This window comes from Cetorhinus maximus, chromosome 25 (assembly GCF_964194155.1).
Source record: "Cetorhinus maximus chromosome 25, sCetMax3.hap1.1, whole genome shotgun sequence".
NCBI lineage: Eukaryota > Metazoa > Chordata > Chondrichthyes > Lamniformes > Cetorhinidae > Cetorhinus > Cetorhinus maximus.
In genome coordinates this window covers 9,865,793-9,882,933 of record NC_135903.1, presented here as the reverse complement: position 1 = coordinate 9,882,933, position 17,141 = coordinate 9,865,793, and the positions used below count along the sequence as shown (strand labels likewise).

The window sequence follows — 17,141 nt, the reverse complement described above, 5'->3', positions numbered from 1 at the left end:
CACAAGAGCTACTCACGCTGTCCTTTATTAAATAACTGCAACCCAGACATTTTGACGCCTTTAATTAAAATTGGAATTTTAATTACACTATTAATTTGGAAACCAGTACAGGAATTTGTTTACAAATTTGACTGCATGTTACGAAAATTGTCATCCAGAATGTGATCTATATAATTAATGTGAACCTAATAATGTACTAATTACAGAGAAAACAAATGAACACTTTTGGCAGAGGGACTCAACGCTCTGCATAAATCTCCAGAACCACATCTCTCTCTCACATCGTTTTCTGCTTCTCACCAAAGTGTTTATTTATCTGAGGCCTTTCAATTTTTGTTTCTGTTTTTTGGCAAATCAGTCTTGAAGGCCTTCACTTTCCCCAGGGTATAGTTCACTGGGCATTGACAACACTCCTGGAATCATGTCAGCCACAATGCGGTGTGTGCCAGCAAGTATTTGACAATAAGGGGCATTACAGCTGAGCCCTGTCCTATACTCACACTGTAGGTTCCAGAAGGGATCGTCAGAAATACTCACTTCCTCCACCACTGGCGCACTTTGGCAGCGGTGTAATGCATCTACAAGATGCACTGCAGCGACTTACCAAGGCTCCTTTGACAGCACCTTCCAAACCAACATCCTCACTTACCGAGTAGAGCAATGACAGCAGAAGAATGAAAAAACCACCACCTGCAAGTTTGCATTTTGACTTTGAAATGTAGCGTTGCTCCCCCTTCATTGCTGAATCAAAATCCTGGAACTCCCCCCCCCTAACAGCACTGTGGGTGTACCTACACCACATGGACTGCAGTGGTTCAAGAAGGCGACTCACCACCACCTTCTCAAGGCCACGGGCCTTGTCAACAACACTCACATCCAAAGAATTATTCAGATCAATAAATTACAAAGCCCCACCATTAACTCTGGAGCCTCGTCTTTTATTTTGCTGCTTTATTATCTCACTATTATAATTTGCTTTTGCAATTAGTGTGGGACCAACCCCAGAAACTGTACTGACGCAGCTGCCATGATGCACTAGTTTGTAAAGCCCAATGTCTTCCCTGAGAACTTGCTAAATTTACTTCATTACTATTGTCAGCAGGATGCCTAGGCTGCTCTGTCAGCCCTTTGTCAAAATTCAAATGTAATTGGTATTTGGCAGTGCAGAGGGCCCTGGCAGGAAGTGGCAAAGGACTGCAGTACAACAAGAGTGATTGACCCAGTGCCACCCTGTCGTACTAGATTCCAACCATAGTACATGCTCTTAGCTATCTTTTGAACACCAACAGATGTCCTATAATAGGTCAGAAGATATGTTGTTTTGTAAAGAATGGGAGATTTATGGTAGGTAATGCACAAGGTATTATTCTGTTGCTGAAGTGAAACAGTGTGTTAGCCCCTTTAAGATCAACCTTCTAGTTTTTGATCCTACATAAACTGGAGCTCATCTAAATCTGTGCTGCCCATGTCCTAACTCGCATTAAGTCCCATTCAGCCGTTATCCCTGTGCTCACTGATCTACATTGGCTCCCATTCTGGCAATGCCTCAGTTTTAAAATTCTCATCCTTATTGTTGGGCCCTCCCCATCTCTGTAATCTTCTCAACCCCTACAACCCTCCGAGATATCTGTACTTCTCCAATTCTGGATTCATGCGCATCTACAATTTCCACTGCTTCAGCATTGGCGGCCATGCCTTCAGCTGCCTGGGCCCTAAACTCTAGAATTTCCTCCCTAAACCTCTCTACCTCCCTCCCTCGCTGATCCATTGAGGCGCTCCTTGAAATCTACCCTTTTGACCAAGCTTTCGGTCCTAATGTTATTCTTATGTGGTTTGGTGTCAGAATTTGTTTCATAACACTCCTGTGGAGCACCTTGGGAAGTTTTATTTCATTAGTGTTGCTATATAAATGAAAATTGTTGTTATCACTAAGTTTAATTGCTGAGCCTTCCTAAGGTCATTTTAAGACTCATTGGTCTTATAGGTAGATTTTCAGGTTTATTGGAAGTCTTTCTTTGTACAAAAGCAAAATACTGCAGATGCTGGAAATCTGAAATGAAAACAGAAAGTGCTGGAAATACACAGCAGGTCAGGTAGCATCTGTGCAGAGAGAAAAGGATTTAACATTTCAGTTCATGATGACCTTCCATCAGAACTCAATTTCCCTCTCTACAGATGCTGCCCGACCTGCTGAGTATTTCCAGCATTTTCTGTTTTCTTTCTTTAAAATCCTTTAAATATGACACAGAAATATACACATATGAAAGTGTGGCCAGTGCATTTCAATGCTTTTACATAATTCAAATATTGCCATCATATTTAACCCCATTATTGTATATATTATCTTATTATGACCCCAGAATAAGCAAGCATAATCCTAAAATTACAGCTTTTTAAGAGTGAAATCAGGAATTACTTCCTCATATAAAAGGTAGTGGAAATCTGGAAAAACTGTAGTCGCTGAGGGTCAGTTTAAATATTTAAGACAGATCAATGCACTGCAGGAATTCACCAAGGCTCCTTAAACAGCACCTTCTAAACCCACATCCACTACCATCTAGAAGGACAAGAGCAGCAAATAGATGGGAACACCACCACCTGGAAGTTCCTCTCCAAGTCACTCACCATCCTGACTTGGAAATATATTGCTTCAGTTGCTTCACTGTCGCTGGGTCAAAATCCTAGAACTCCCTCCCTAACAGTACTGTGGGTGTACCTACACCACATGGACTGCAGCGGTTCAAGAAGGCAGCTCACCACCACCTTCTCAAGGGCAAGTAGGGATGGGCAATAAAAACTGGCCCAGCCAGCGAAGCCCACATCTCATGGATGAATTTAAAAAAATAGATTTTTTGTACGGTAAGGAGTTGAGGCACATATCAGCTCTGATCTGTAATACACACAAATACAGATGTAATACTCTCTGATTGCAGTGATATGAGCACATCTTTGATCATTATTTTAAATAAAACCATGAAACAAAAAATAATTTTTCTCCCAGAGTAATGATACACAGTAACACCCAGATTAATTAGATGGGGTGAGCTGTGGGTGTGTGTGGTATAATGATTGTGAAGCTAAAATTATAAGTTAATGTCAACCTACCATCTTGTTACAGTACCTGTGAAAGTAATATGTAAAAAATCCATAATTAAATCCATAAGAGCCAATAATAACACGAGAAAAGCCATTGGGATGTCAATGTTTATCACTCTCCGAGCACTCCAACTTTCTCGTTATAACGTTGGAATGTCCCTAATGTTTTTGCTTCCACTTTAGCAAAGAAGAGTTTCCTTTTATTTATTTTAAATTTATATTTAATTAAAGATGATCTCTATTTCTCCCACCATTTTGGCCCAATTTGAAATGTATAGAATGAGTTACCAACTGAGGTTGTGAAAGGTGTTGTTAAAATGAAAACCTTCCTTCCAAATAGCTCTCAATCTATGCTCACCTTAGAAGAATGGCCCCCTTGGAAATGTTCCTGCGAAGCCGTGCATGTGTGTAGCAGCCTGGCAGGTACAGAACAGGCACAGGCCTTGTTCCAGGTTGTATATCTCGCATGTGTGGCCACACAAAACAATCAAAGGTCAGCGCGTCGAAATAATCAGGTCGCACAAATCAAAGAAAATTGGGAGGGATTATTGCTGCATGAGTACCTTCACCACAGAAATTGTCCAAGGAATCAGCTCACCGCCACCTTCTGAAGGGCAATTAGGGATAAATGCGGGCCTTGTTAGTGATGTCTACACCCCATGAATGAATTCAAAACTATTGAAAGAGAAGGGAACACTCCTTGTGCCCACAGCAGCATTCATCCCTCAAATAACATTCATTGGATCCACTAGCCATTTGTCACATTGCTGTTTTGTGAGATCTTGCTGTGTTCAAAACTGGCTCTCATGTTTCCTGCATAACCACAGTGACTAGACTCCGAAATTAATTGATGTGAAAATCCATGATTCCTTTCTCAGACCTGCAATAAGCAGATATAGAGTACAAGTTTTTCTTTATTTTAAAATAAGTAATCTGAGGATAAATAGCCTTTATATCACAGTGTTGACGTGATAATATTAAGTCCATACAGTAGCGCTTTTTACACTGACTGGCTTGACTAAACAGCTATTTATTGCATGCACTCAATTACTCCAGCTGCTTAGTAATGTAATTGCACGTTGAAACTCCAACAGCAAGGTAATAACAGGCAATGGATGAAAAGAAATACTTGCACTTCTATAGCACCTTTCACAAACTCAGGACCATCCCAAAGCATTTTACAATGAAACTCTTTTCAAGTGCAGCCACTGCGGTAATGTGGGAAATGTGGCAGGCAGTTTGTGCACAGCAAGCTCCCACAGACTGCAATGCGATAATGACCAGGAAATTTATTTGAATTACGTTGGTTGAGGGTAAATACTGGCCAGGGACACTGGGACTATCTCTCCTGTTGTTCTTCAAGATAGTGCCATGAAATCCATTATTCCCACCTGAGAGAGCAGACAGGGCCTCAGTTTGACGTCTCATCTGAAAGACAGGATATTCAATAGCGCAGTACTCCCCAGGGCCGTACTGGGTGTGTCAGCCTCGATGTTGTCCTCAAGTCAATGCAGTGGGACTTGAAATCACAGCCGACTTATTCAGAGGCAAGTGTGCTACTGACTGGGCCACAGCTGACATGTTAACTGCTACAGATAGATGCTCCATTTGCAATAGCAAGCCTTGGTTAGACTCTGTTACAATGGTGGTTCGAAGTTGTCAATGGAGGTGAGTGAAACGTGAGGTTGGAGGTGCACTCCTCTCTAGATCCCTTGCCACATTCAAACCTGGAGATACTGAATTTGGGAACGGGAAGGTGCAGGTGGTTGTCGTTTTGCTATCTTTGGTCATAGATTTGTGGAATGAGTTATCAGGACGCGTTACTGAAATAGACCAAGTAAAGGGCACAGCTGGACCTGTTGGCACTGTCAAGACCTTGGAGAGGGTGCAGAGGAGATTTACTAGAGTGGTACCGGGGATGAGGGATTGCAGTTATGTGGAGAGGCTGGAAAAACTGGGGTTGCTGTCCTTCAAGCAGAGATGGCTCAGGGGAGATTTCGTAAGAGGTTTTCAAACTTATATAGGGTTTTGATAGAATAAATTGGGATAACTGTTTTCCACTGGCATGAGGGTCGGTAACCAGAGGAAACAAATTTAAGATGCTTGGTAAAAAAAGCCTGAAGAGAGATGAGGAAAATTATTTTTACATAGTGAGTTGTTAGGTTGCAGAATTCACTGCCTGAGTGGTGGTAATAAGCAGATTTAATCATAACTTTTTGAAGGGTGTTCAAATATACCTGAAAAGGATAAATTTGCAGGACTATTGGAAAAGACTAGGGCTTCGGACTCATAGCTCTCTCAAAGAATTGGCATAGGCACAATGGGCTGAATGGCTTCCTTCTCTGCTATATGATTCTATGATTTGATACTTGGAGCTGCTATAAAATAGCAGTGAGTTCCAGCTCCAACAAAGAGCATAGTTTCACACGTCATTGATTAGTCCACTGAGAATCCTAGTCTGCTTCATTTCCTCATGCATCAAATTAACATTTCAGCAGTTGTATGTGTGCCACACTCAAACATAATGCAACAATCCATTCTTATTCATCAGATACAGGTTAATCAAATTCAAAGACAAATAAATAAACCTCAAGGAACTCACAAATTGCCTTCATAAATTTGAAGATGATGTAATATAGATTGAATTTTTCATAGGGCAGGATTTTTAGCTCGCCAGGTGGGTGATCCGACCGAGTGTGAAATGATGCGCGATGATGTCGGCCGAATGTGCCAACGTCAACGCGCAGTCGCGCGATAGTTCAGTCGGTGGGTGCACATCAGAGCGGGCAGTGCGTCCACCGACAATTAAAAGACCTATTAAGACATTAAGGTATCAATTGTGCTGAATTTTTCACTGCCCATTCAACCTCATGGCTGTCGGGCAGGCGAAAAGGCCAAGCGGCTTCTGCATTTTTTTGGAAACCTCATCCACGGGCAGGATGAGTTTTCCAAAATCGAATACAAATGAAATAAAAACTTTAATTTTTAATTAAAAACATGTCCCTGCTCATGTGACACATGAGGGGACATGTTTCATTCATTTTTTGTGCTGTTTAATCATTTTTTCAATATATTCTTCATTCTATGTTATTCAGCGCTCTTTTGCACTCATGCATGAAGTTTGCGCTAGGCCTGCTTGCCCTCTTCCCCCTGCCTGCACAGGCAGCACTCAGCGCTACCGCTCACATATCACCCTGGGCGGGTCTTAATTGGCCTGTCCGCGTAAAATCGTGGAGCGCTGCCAATCGTGGGCGGTGGGCAGCTTCCCGACCATCCCCACCCGCCCCCGCCGATCTCGTTCGCCAAGGGCAAAATTCTGCCCATAGTATACTTCGCTTGACACAAGTGACTTTCATTTACGCCAGAGATATTTTACATTAATTCATTTCTTTCAAGGGTTTTTGTGCTCATCAAGGGGAAGCATAGAACACCTTTCATTTCATACCCCCTGTCTCTGCATCAAGCACTCCCAGGCAATGAAGAGCACAGTTAGATGCAGAGTAAAGCCCCCTCCACTCTGCTTCAGCTCCAGACTGAACATGTTGTGCCCTACAAATCCACTGTGACATTTTGCACACCAGAATGCATTTTTTATTCATTTACGAGATGTGGCCGTCGCTGGCTGGGCCAGCATTTATTGCCCATCCCTAGTTGCCCTTGAGAAGGTGGTGGTGAGCTGCCTTCTTGAACTGCTGCAGTCCATGTGCTGTAGCACTGTTAGGGTGGAAGTTCCAGGATTTTGACCCAGCGGCAGTGAAGGAACGGCAATATATTTCCAAGTCAGGATGGTGAGTGGCTTGAAGGGTGTCATGATAATAGTCGATTGCATTAGTGGACTCCAGTATTAGATACTATACTGTACTCTGTACCAGATAGGGGGTCACCTGACCTGGGAGTTGAAGGTCAGATAGTACATGCTGGAACCTATCCCGATAGAATTCAGTTACTGCAGATATATGTTCATGTTAGGAAAATGTGTTATCAATAAAGTTAGTTCAGCTTCAATGCTGATGGCCTGCGTGCATCACTGAAACAAAAAACAAGACAGAGGGAAACTTACAGGTGTTGGTGTTCCCATGTATCTGCTGCCCTTGTCCTTCTAGATGGTAGTGGTTGTGGGTTTGGAAGGTGCTGTCTAAGGAGCCTTGGTGAATTTCTGCAGTGAATCTTGAGGATGGTACACACTTCTGCTACTGTTGACCTGCTCTTGTAGCCACAGTATTTATATGGCTAGTCCAGTTCAGTTTCTGGTCAATGGTAACCCCCAGGATGTTGATAGAGGGGGATTCAGTAATGATAATGCCATTGAATGTCAAGGGATGCTGGCAGGATTCTCTCTTGTTGGAGATGGTCATTGCCTGGCAGTTGTGTGGCGTGAATGTTACTTGCCACTTGTCAGCCCAAGCCTGGATATTGTCCAGGTCTTGTTGCATTTGGACATGGACTGCTTCAATTTCTGAGGAGTCGCGAATAGTGCTGAATATTGTGCAATCATCAGCGAAAATCCCCACTTCTGACCTTATAGAGCCAAAGGGATGGAAGGAAGGTCATTGATGAAGCAGCTGAAGATGGTTGGGCTGAGGACACTACCCTGAGGAACTCCTGCAGTGATGTCCTGGAACTGAGATAATTGACCTCCAACAACCACAACTATCTTCCTTTGTGCTAGGTATGACTCCGACCAGGGGAGAGTTTTCCCCCTGATTCCCATTGACTCCAGTTTTGCTAGGACTCCTTGATGCCACACTTGGTCAAATGCAGTCTTGATGTCAAGGGCAGTCACTCTCACCTCAGTTCTGGAGTTCAGCTCTTTTGTCCATGTTTGAACCAAGGCTGTAATGGAGTCTGAGTGGTCCTGGCAGAACCCAAACTGAGCGTCAGTGAGCAGGTTATTGCTAAACAAGTGTTGCTTGATAGCACTGTCGATGACCCCTTCCATCACTTCACTGATGATCGAGAGTAGACTGATGGGGTGGCAATTGGCTGGGTTGGATTTGTCCTGCTTTTTCTGCACAGGACATACCTGGGCAATTTTCCACATTGTCAGGTAGATGCCAGTATTGGAGCTGTACTGGAACAGCTTGACTAGCAGCGTGGCAAGTTCTGGAGCACAGCTTGGGGGGGAGATAGTGATGTAGTGGTAATGTTACTGGACCTAAAATCCAGGCTAATGCTCTGAGGACATCGGTTAAAATCCCACCATAGCAGCTGGTGGAATTTAGATTCAGTTAATAAATCTGGAATTAAAAGCCAGTCTTAGTAATGGTGACCATGAAGCTATCATCTTTTGTTGTTTAAAAACCCATCTAGTTGACTAATGTCCTTTAGGGAAGGAAATCTCCTATTCTTACCTGGTCTGGCCTACATGTGACACCAGACCCTCAGCAATGTGGTTGACTCTGAATTGCCTTTTGAAATGGCCTAGCAAGCCACTCGGTTCGAGGTTAATTAAGGGATGGGTGGCATCCACATCCCATGAAAGCCTATAGGGGAAAAAAAAGTTCTGTGCTGTGTTTGTTAGGAACTAGTTTGTAACACCAAAAAACATTTCATGTAAGATCCTGTCAGCTACTGGGTAAGCGAAGAGAACTTCCTCCCCTAGGTTGGGGTCAGAAGTGAAAGTTGGGAACTGACCCTGTTTTTTCCTTCAAATCAGCTGATTTCCCGCATATGAACAATGCAATAACTTGCGTTACACCTTTAACTTAAGAAAACACCCCAAGGCATTACGTAGGAGCATAATCAGACAAAAATTGACGCTGAGCCAAAGGTGGAGACGATGGGACAGGTGAGGTAGGTTTTAATGAGTGTCTTAAAGGAGGAGAGAGGGGCGCAGTGGTCAGGGAGGGAAGATGGCTGAAGGCATGGCCACCAATGGTGGGGCAGAATTCAATCAAAAGGTGAGGTCACAGCCCAGTCATTGTTGAGTCAGCCCTAGGAATCAGGCCACTCGATTTTAAAATTTATTTTGATCTTAACAGTTAAGATTCATTTGTCAGGTTGACAATGGTGGAAAGACATTATTAATAAGTGCACAGTGAACAGATTCTGCCTGAATGCTCTTGTTGACTCACTTCTCTCTGGTGAATCAGTCTGCTTTGTTATCTCGTGCAATCCACTGATGTTTACAATAATAGACATTTGCTGCACAGAAAGAGGGCATTCGGCCCATCATGTCTGTGCCAGCTCATTACAAGAGTATTTCCAAACACAAAGAGAAGGGGTTTGGATATACTGAAGGTTACTGAAATCTAAATTAATTTCAGTCGCGGTGGTAGCGGAGATCAGTCGGATGTGAGTTTGTATTAAATTCCCACTCAGTAAATCCCGATTGTTGCTTGTGTGATCAGATTGGCAATGCTGAGCAGAGAGTAAGAACAAGATCGCACCCCATTTCCTCACCAAATCCCCACCCCCTCACCTTGACAGGAAGGGAAGAAAATCCAGAGTATGAGCCACCAACTTAGGCCTCTCCACACCATATATGCTCACATCGAATTACACAGTTTAAGTAGAATTTTACTGTGTGGAAACAGCTTCAACTAGTCCATGCCATTGTTTATGAACCACCGCAGCATCCTCCCACTTTACATTTTCCCCTTGTCAACATATCCTTTTATCCCTTTCAGCCTCATGGACTTACCCACCTTCCCCTCACCCGAGCAACACCAATGACCCATCTCTGCTCTGTGCCATGTTGGTTGACATTTTGGGATATGGCATATGAATAATTTGAGATACTACATACTGGTGAGTGTAGCGTGCTAGGGAGGAACAGGTGACTTTGGATCTATGATTCCCAAATCTCTCCACCACTGGAGTTTCCCTCACTTATGTCTGGGTCTGGTCTAGACTCACTGATAGAAATTGATCACTGTGTTTAGTCAACAAGTCCATTATCGTTGCATCATGTGACTACATGGATGGTTAGAAGCAAACTAGAATGGACCTTGAAATAAAAACAGAAAATGCTGGAAAAACTCAGCAAGGCTGGCAGCATCTGTGGAGAGAGAAGCAAAGTTAACGTTTCGAGTCCGTATGTCAGGATGGCTCCCTGACATGTTCCCAGGGTAGCCGGGAAACAGATTGGATGTCTGCTGATCGGAGGCATGCAGCCAATTTGCATGCTTAAGGATGCAGTTAGGGGCTATTCAGAGCACTCCCTGGTGTTTTGGCAGTGGCAGAGCCATCCACTGCCGCATGTGGAGACTGACGATTTAATGGAGATAATCACCCCATGGCTGACTGGGGGGGATCAGAACAAGCGGCTCCATCCCCCAAAGAGGGGGCTACACCCGTGGCTTAAACACTGCTGCTGGAGGGGTTTCCCTCCTCTCCGGGACCTGCCTGTTTAACCCCCGCAAATTTTTACTTTAAATTTATGCCTCCATATTGAGGCGCCCTTGCGGTCTCTGACCTACCTCAGCAGTGCCCACCACTCCCAACGGGGCTGCCAAGGCCCTAGTGCTGGTAACGCTCTGAGTGGACTGCCATAACTGGGATCCTGCCCTCCATCCTTCATAGAAAGCCAAATGCAAAAGTGACCGATTGGGAGGCCTCCTCTAGTAAGATAGCTCTGCCGGTCTGGCTCCCAGCGAGTGTGGGCTCAGGGACTCCATTTCGCCCCAGCTTTGGAGTCTCAAAGCCCACGGGAAAATGCTGCCCAAATCTCAACATGACAATTGTGAAATTAAACTGGTTCGCTAATGTCCTTTAGGGAAGGAAATCTGCCATCTCTGCCTGGTGTGGCCAACTTGGTGTGCCTGTAATTGATTCTTAATGCATTTGGAGGTGGCCTCACAAGACAATCAGTTTTCAATGCAAATGGAATAAAGAGAAAGGAGGGGAAATTGGAGATGGAAGGAATGTTTTCAAAAAGACTAGACTGCCAGAGCTGCAGCAGTAATACTGTGAGACATGTTAAGAGACTCTGGGATGTTAACCACGATGCTTAAAATGAAATCAATGTACAGATACTTTTCTCGAAGGAACAGAAACCTTTTCTCTCCCACACAGAATGAAAAAAATTGCAGAATTACTACCTGAGGGACTTGGTTCTGCCTGTTCGTATATCTGAACAATTATTAATTTCACCTCTGAAAACGAACAATGAACTTGGCAGCAATTAAAGTAACTGCATTAATTAAATATAAAAATTACTTTGATGTGAGAGTGGATGATTCATCTGTTTATAGATAGGTTGACGCCTGGAGTGACAGTTCAGCATCACACCCACACGCAGTTCTTACCATTCTGTCTGTTATGGAATAGAAAAAGATCAGTGGATGCACAGCCTTCCCAGGTGAAAAGTACACACAGGACCAAACCTGCAAACTGAGTGAATATATCATTTAAATTTAATTCTCATAGAATCATAGAGTCATCACAGCTCAGGACACCATTCAACCTGTTGGGTCCATGCTGGCTCTGCAGAGAGCAATCCAGTCAGTCCCATTCCTCCATTCTATCGCTGTCGCCTTGCATGTTTGTTCCTTCATGTGCCCTTCCAATTTTCTTTTGAAATCATTGATCGTCTCTGCTTCAACCACCCTCGTAGGCAGCAAGTTGCAAGTCATTAACATTTGCTGTTTAAGAAATTTCTTCCTCACATCCCCCTGCATCTCTTGCCCACAACCTTAAATCCGTGTCCCCAAGCCCTTCTACCATCAGCTAATTGGAACAGCTTTCCCTTGTCTACCATATCTAAACCTGTCAGAATCTTGTACACCTCGATTAGATCTCCCCTCAAAGTTCTTTGCTCCAAGGAGAATAACTCCAACTTTCTCCAACCTAACCTTGTGGCTCAGTTCCCTCATCCTGTTAAATTCTCCTGTTTCGATGTGCTTTTTGCAGTTTGAGAACTCTCCATTTATTTTGATGTCATGTAGCTGTTTTTGAAAACAAAGATAAAAGCAGAAAATGCTGGAAACACTCAGCAGGTCTGGCAGCATCTTGTGGGGAGAGGACGATAGGGTTAACATTTTGCGCTGGTGGCTTTTGTTCCTGAGTGCTTCTGGAATCTTTTGTTTTTATTTCTGATTTCCAGGATCTGTGCTTTTTGGTTGTTAAAATGTTAAAGCAGGAGGACAGGTTGGATAAACCTGGATTGCATCCCCTTGAATTAAACAGGTTGATGGGTGATTGAATCGAGCTGTTTAAGATGTTAAAAGGATTTGATAGGGTAGATATGGAAAAACTATTTCCTCGAGTGGGGGAATCAAAAATAAGGGTCATGTCTTAAAATTAGAGCTGGATTATTCAGGAGTGAAGTCGAAAAGCACTTTTCACACCAAAGATGGTAGAAATTTGGAATTCTTCTCCCTCCTCACCCACTGCCCTTTGCAAAGGGCTATGATTCACAGAATGGTTACAACACAGAAGGAGGCCTTTCAGCCGATTGTGTTGGTGCTGGCTCTCTGCAAAAGAAACTCACCTCGTCCTACTCCCCTGCCTTTTCACTGTAGTCCTACAAATTCTTTTCAGATAATTATCCAATTCTCTTTCGAATGCCTCGATTGAATCTGCCTCTACCACACTCTCAGGCAGTGCATTCCAGGTCCTAACCACTTGATGCATAAAAAGATTTTTCTCATGCCATTGTTACTTCTATTGCCAATCACCCTATTTTTGTGCCCTCTTATTCTCGATCCTTCCACCAATGGGAGCACTTTCTCCATAACTACGCTGTCCAGACAGCCCTCATGATTTTGAACACCTCAATCAAATCTCCTCTTCTCCAAGCAGAACAGCCTCAGTTTCTCCAACCTATCCACATAGTGGAAGTTCCTCGTCCCTGCAACCATTCTTGTGAATCTTTGCTTCACCCTCTCTAATAACTTCACATCCTTCCTAAAATTTGGTGCCCAGAACTGGACACAATACTCCAGGTAAGGCCAAATGAACTGATTCAAATTCAGGCAGAGGTGGGATTGAAATCGAAGCCTTCTCAAACACTGGAGACTAATCCAGTGCCATAGATCACTCAGTCAGATTCTGACATGAATATTGGAGCTCCATTAAAATGTTCAAAACTGTGATGACAGATTTCTGTCCGGTAAGGGTATCAAGGGATGTGGATCAAATGTTTCCAAAGGTGATACAGATCAACGTTGGTCTAATTAAATGAGGGAACAGACTCAAGTGATTGAATGGCCTTTTCTTGTGCTTATTTCTAGGCACTATTTTGCTTTCAAGTTTTTTTTTAAGTGGCAAATCTTTTTGTAGGGAGGGGCTGGACAGAAGAGATAATTTTCCTCATGGTGACATCATGGTGATGAGAGGGACATCAGGATACACATCAATGCATTACCTCATTGCGGGCAGGCAAGCTATAGACACAAAGATCTGTCACAAATCTTTCCTGAAGACTCTTTAAAATTAAAAGCAAAATACCGAGGATGCTGGAAATATGAAATAAAAACAGAAAAGGCGGGAAATACTCAGCAGGTCCGGCAGCACCTGTGGAGAGAGAAAAACAGAGCTAACATCTCAGTTCTGATGAAAGGTCACAGACCTGAAATGTTAACTCTGCTTCTTGACAGATGCTGCCAGACCTGCCAAATATTTCCAGCCTTTTCTGGTTTTAATCTCTTTAGGACACACAGACCATACACTTTGCACTCTACATGGTTCCTTGCTTGGAAGGAGGAAGGAGAATGAATGTGAAGCAGGGCGATGGGTGCTCTCTCTCTCTCTCAATGTCTAATAAATGAGGGATGAGGCAGGTTAAAGTTATCAGGGAACCAGTCACATCCCTGTTTGTTTTCCAAAGATTAGTTCAAAGTAGAACTACATTAGAATGGAAGTGGAGATATAAATGTAATATTCAATAGAATTCTGAACGTTATGAAGGGCTTAGATTTGAGAATGCAGCAATTTACTCAGCTTTTGCGCCTGTTTAATATTTGCCCTTATTTGGAGCGGTGGTGGGAATGTGAATGTCTCCACATTTCGGGATATGAAAATCAACTCGACCTGAAACCGATAGGGTTGCCGCCGAGTCCACTGGTGACTTTCGTTAAGAATGTTTCCGGCTTGACTCATTCATGGGGCTGCGTGTGTAACAAATTTCACTGTCACCTTAGACATGGAAGGAAGGAGGAAGAAGATGGAGGGAAGGAGAAAAGCAGTGCAGGAAGAGAAAGAAGAAAGTTTAAGAGAGGAAGAGTGAAAAAAAACAACTGAAGCGAAAGATACAACTCGAATTCGAACCGTTTTAAATCCAGTCTCCAGCCTGATCCAAATTTAAGAAAACGAATGTCAAATATTTCTGTTAGTCTGAGCTGAGTTTTTACGATTCTCGTATTTACTGAACGGATTACGCAGATTTAATTTAACAGAAATCATGTCAAGAAATGTTGTTAAACTTACTTAAACTCGGGACTGAGGTCGGGCTTCAGTCCATAGAATGAAGAAGACAAGGTCATCATCCATTTGGGGATGAATTTATAATCTTCACAATCTAAGAACGGGCTGGACCACTTAATGTGGCCTCTATCAATCATGTAACTGTCCCCTTGGCCCCACTTCGGGGTATCTAGTGTTTTCAGGTCGTTGTTTAAGATCCTCTTGTTGAGATAAGGCGTCCTTTGGTGTTTCATCCCATTGAACCACTCGCTGTCCACAGTCTGGTTCTCCAGGTAATCCGAGCTGGTGGAGAGCTCCCGCAGGTAGATCTCATCCTCTTGTTTCGTTGCCTGGAGCACCAGCTGGGATTTGGACGGTATGGTCGGAACATCGAGAATCAGCATCGCCCTGAAGATCTTGGCATCTCCTTCAACGATGCTCCTCACTAAGGCATGGTACCACTCAATATCCTCCTTAACACTGGACTCCCGCATGTCATTGGTCTGAAAGACTAAATTGAGGAAATTGGTGGCGTGTATCATTGTGTCTATGGCCCCGTGAACCAACGAATGGAGGCTCGCGGCTGGATCTCCATTCACGCCTCTGATCTCTACCCGTCTTGTGCAGTTCACTCGCACCAGCTTGGAGGCATCTCCAGAGTAGAGGAAATAAGTGGTAGCTTCCGATGTCTCCGGGTCTGGTTTGTCCAGCCTGCCTTCTGGAGACATGACCAGCATGGAGACCTGTGACCCATTCCACCCCCCCCGGGACAGGCCAGGCTTCGCCTTACTCCTGAGGCTTTGAAACCCCCCGAACCCACCAAAGACTCCGACGTGGAGCAAGAGAATCACTCGCAGCACCGACATGGCCAGACGACGTTGATGGTGATGCATGTGACTCCTTCCCACTCAGGCTCTAGTCCAATCTGCCAAACTGGAAAGCGACCCACCGCCAGCAAGAGGCATTTAACAGGTTTGCTAACAGCCCAGGCAACTCCTGCGGTCACAGTTCATTCTGGTCCCAAGTCATGAAGCATGAAGCTGACTCTAGCCTTGCTGCTGGGGCTGGGGCTGGGGTGTGCCAGATATAAACCTGTCCTGTTCCCAGTGCAGCACATGGACGCTCGAATGATGTTTGCTGTGTTCCTGAAGCCCAGATTCCGCCTCCCTCTACTTCCAGGGCTTCGGTTTCCAGATCAGGACGGATGGAGCCCTCCGCTTTTAGAATCTCACATCTCCTAATGTCAAGCCTTTTAATCGAACCACATTTCAGGAGAATGTTAAAAATAGCCCAGGCATTAAAAAAAAAAGTGGGAAAGACCATTTCAATAGGGGCAGTCTGTTAAAGAAGAAAAAATCTCCACATTTTTCATTCTCAAATAGTGCATCCTCGGTGATGAAAGCAAATCGCTCACCATGGCAACGGGAGACATGAAATTAACATGCATGACCCATTCATGAGCAGCAGAGACCAGGTGATTGGCATTTACCAGGTTGTTGTGTCTGTCAGTAAAAACACAGCAGAGTGTGAACCCTGCACCCGGCTCTCACTGTGAACCTGCAGAACCTGAACACTGACTGGAATCAATCACAATCTCTTCATTTACACAATTTACAGATCTAAAAAACTAGGGTTTATTCCCTTTAGAATTTAGGTGCATCCCCCGCAGTAAAGTTCACTGTCTTTTCCTGCACATTTGACAAGAGGACAGCAAGGTTTAGAGTTTTTCCAGCTATTTTTGTTTTTGTTTTGGATATTTATCCCCCCCCCCACCCCCACCAACCCCCAGTTGTCTCTCGATCTCCGCGGGCGTCTGAATCCAGATGGACCCTGCACGCCCAGTAAAATCTACTTTGCAGCTTTTAAAATCGCCATGTGTTCAGACAAATAAGTTCTGCGCGTCTGTCATTGTGAAAAAAGAAAACAGGGATTGGGCCCGGGGACTAATGCGAAGGCGCTGGAGACACATCGCCTCTGACTGGGAAAGCGCAGAAGAGGCGATCTTGCGGATGTAACCAGTGTCTGTCCTGTTTGTGTGACCCAAGGGCAGCGCAAACTGGTGGACAATTCTTCCCCTCGCCCTTTAACAGCTTCGGACAGCTCGAGACGGTCATGTGTCTCGCAATTAACAACTTAGTAATGTTACAAAACATTCATTATAAAAAAAAACCCCAAGCAGAGCAAGAGACATCCAGCAACAAAAACAGAAAATGCTGGAAAACTCAGCATCTCTGAAGAGGGGTCACACTGACTCGAAACTTCAACTCCGATTCTCTCTCCACGGATTCTGTCAGGCCTGCTGAGTTTTCCAGCATTTTCTGCTTTTGTTTCAGATTTCCAGCATCCGCAGTATTTTGCTTTTATAAGCGACATCTAACTCCATCCCCAAAACTCAGGTGCAGAGGGTTGACTGAGAATGGAGAGGATGGTCTGTCTACAGGTCCTTCACGTTTCCCGGTGGGGAGTATGATCGGCTAATTTGCAGATGACACAAAACTTGACCGTGTAGTTGACAGTGAAGAGGATAGCTGTCCACTCCAGACTGATATCAATGGCTTGGTTGAGTGGGTGGAAAAGCGGCGGATGGAATTCAAAAAGTGTGAGGTAATTAATTTGGGGAGGGCAAACAATGCCAGGGGATACTCAATAAAGGGGAAGATATTGAGAGGGGTTGAGGAAGTGAGAGACATTGGAGTGCA

General features: G+C 44.1%; 1 protein-coding gene across 1 annotated transcript in view; it reads right to left on the bottom strand.

Annotated features, from left to right (window-relative positions):
• The window catches only part of LOC144667855 (metabotropic glycine receptor-like), a 99,152-nt gene extending 83,844 nt beyond the window's left edge, over positions 1–15,308 (bottom strand). Inside the window, exon 1 of the mRNA XM_078529381.1 lies at positions 14,467–15,308. Within this exon, the coding sequence (XP_078385507.1) occupies positions 14,467–15,308 (842 nt within the window). The remainder of the gene's footprint in view (positions 1–14,466) is intronic.
• Between the last annotated feature and the right edge of the window lie 1,833 nt (positions 15,309–17,141).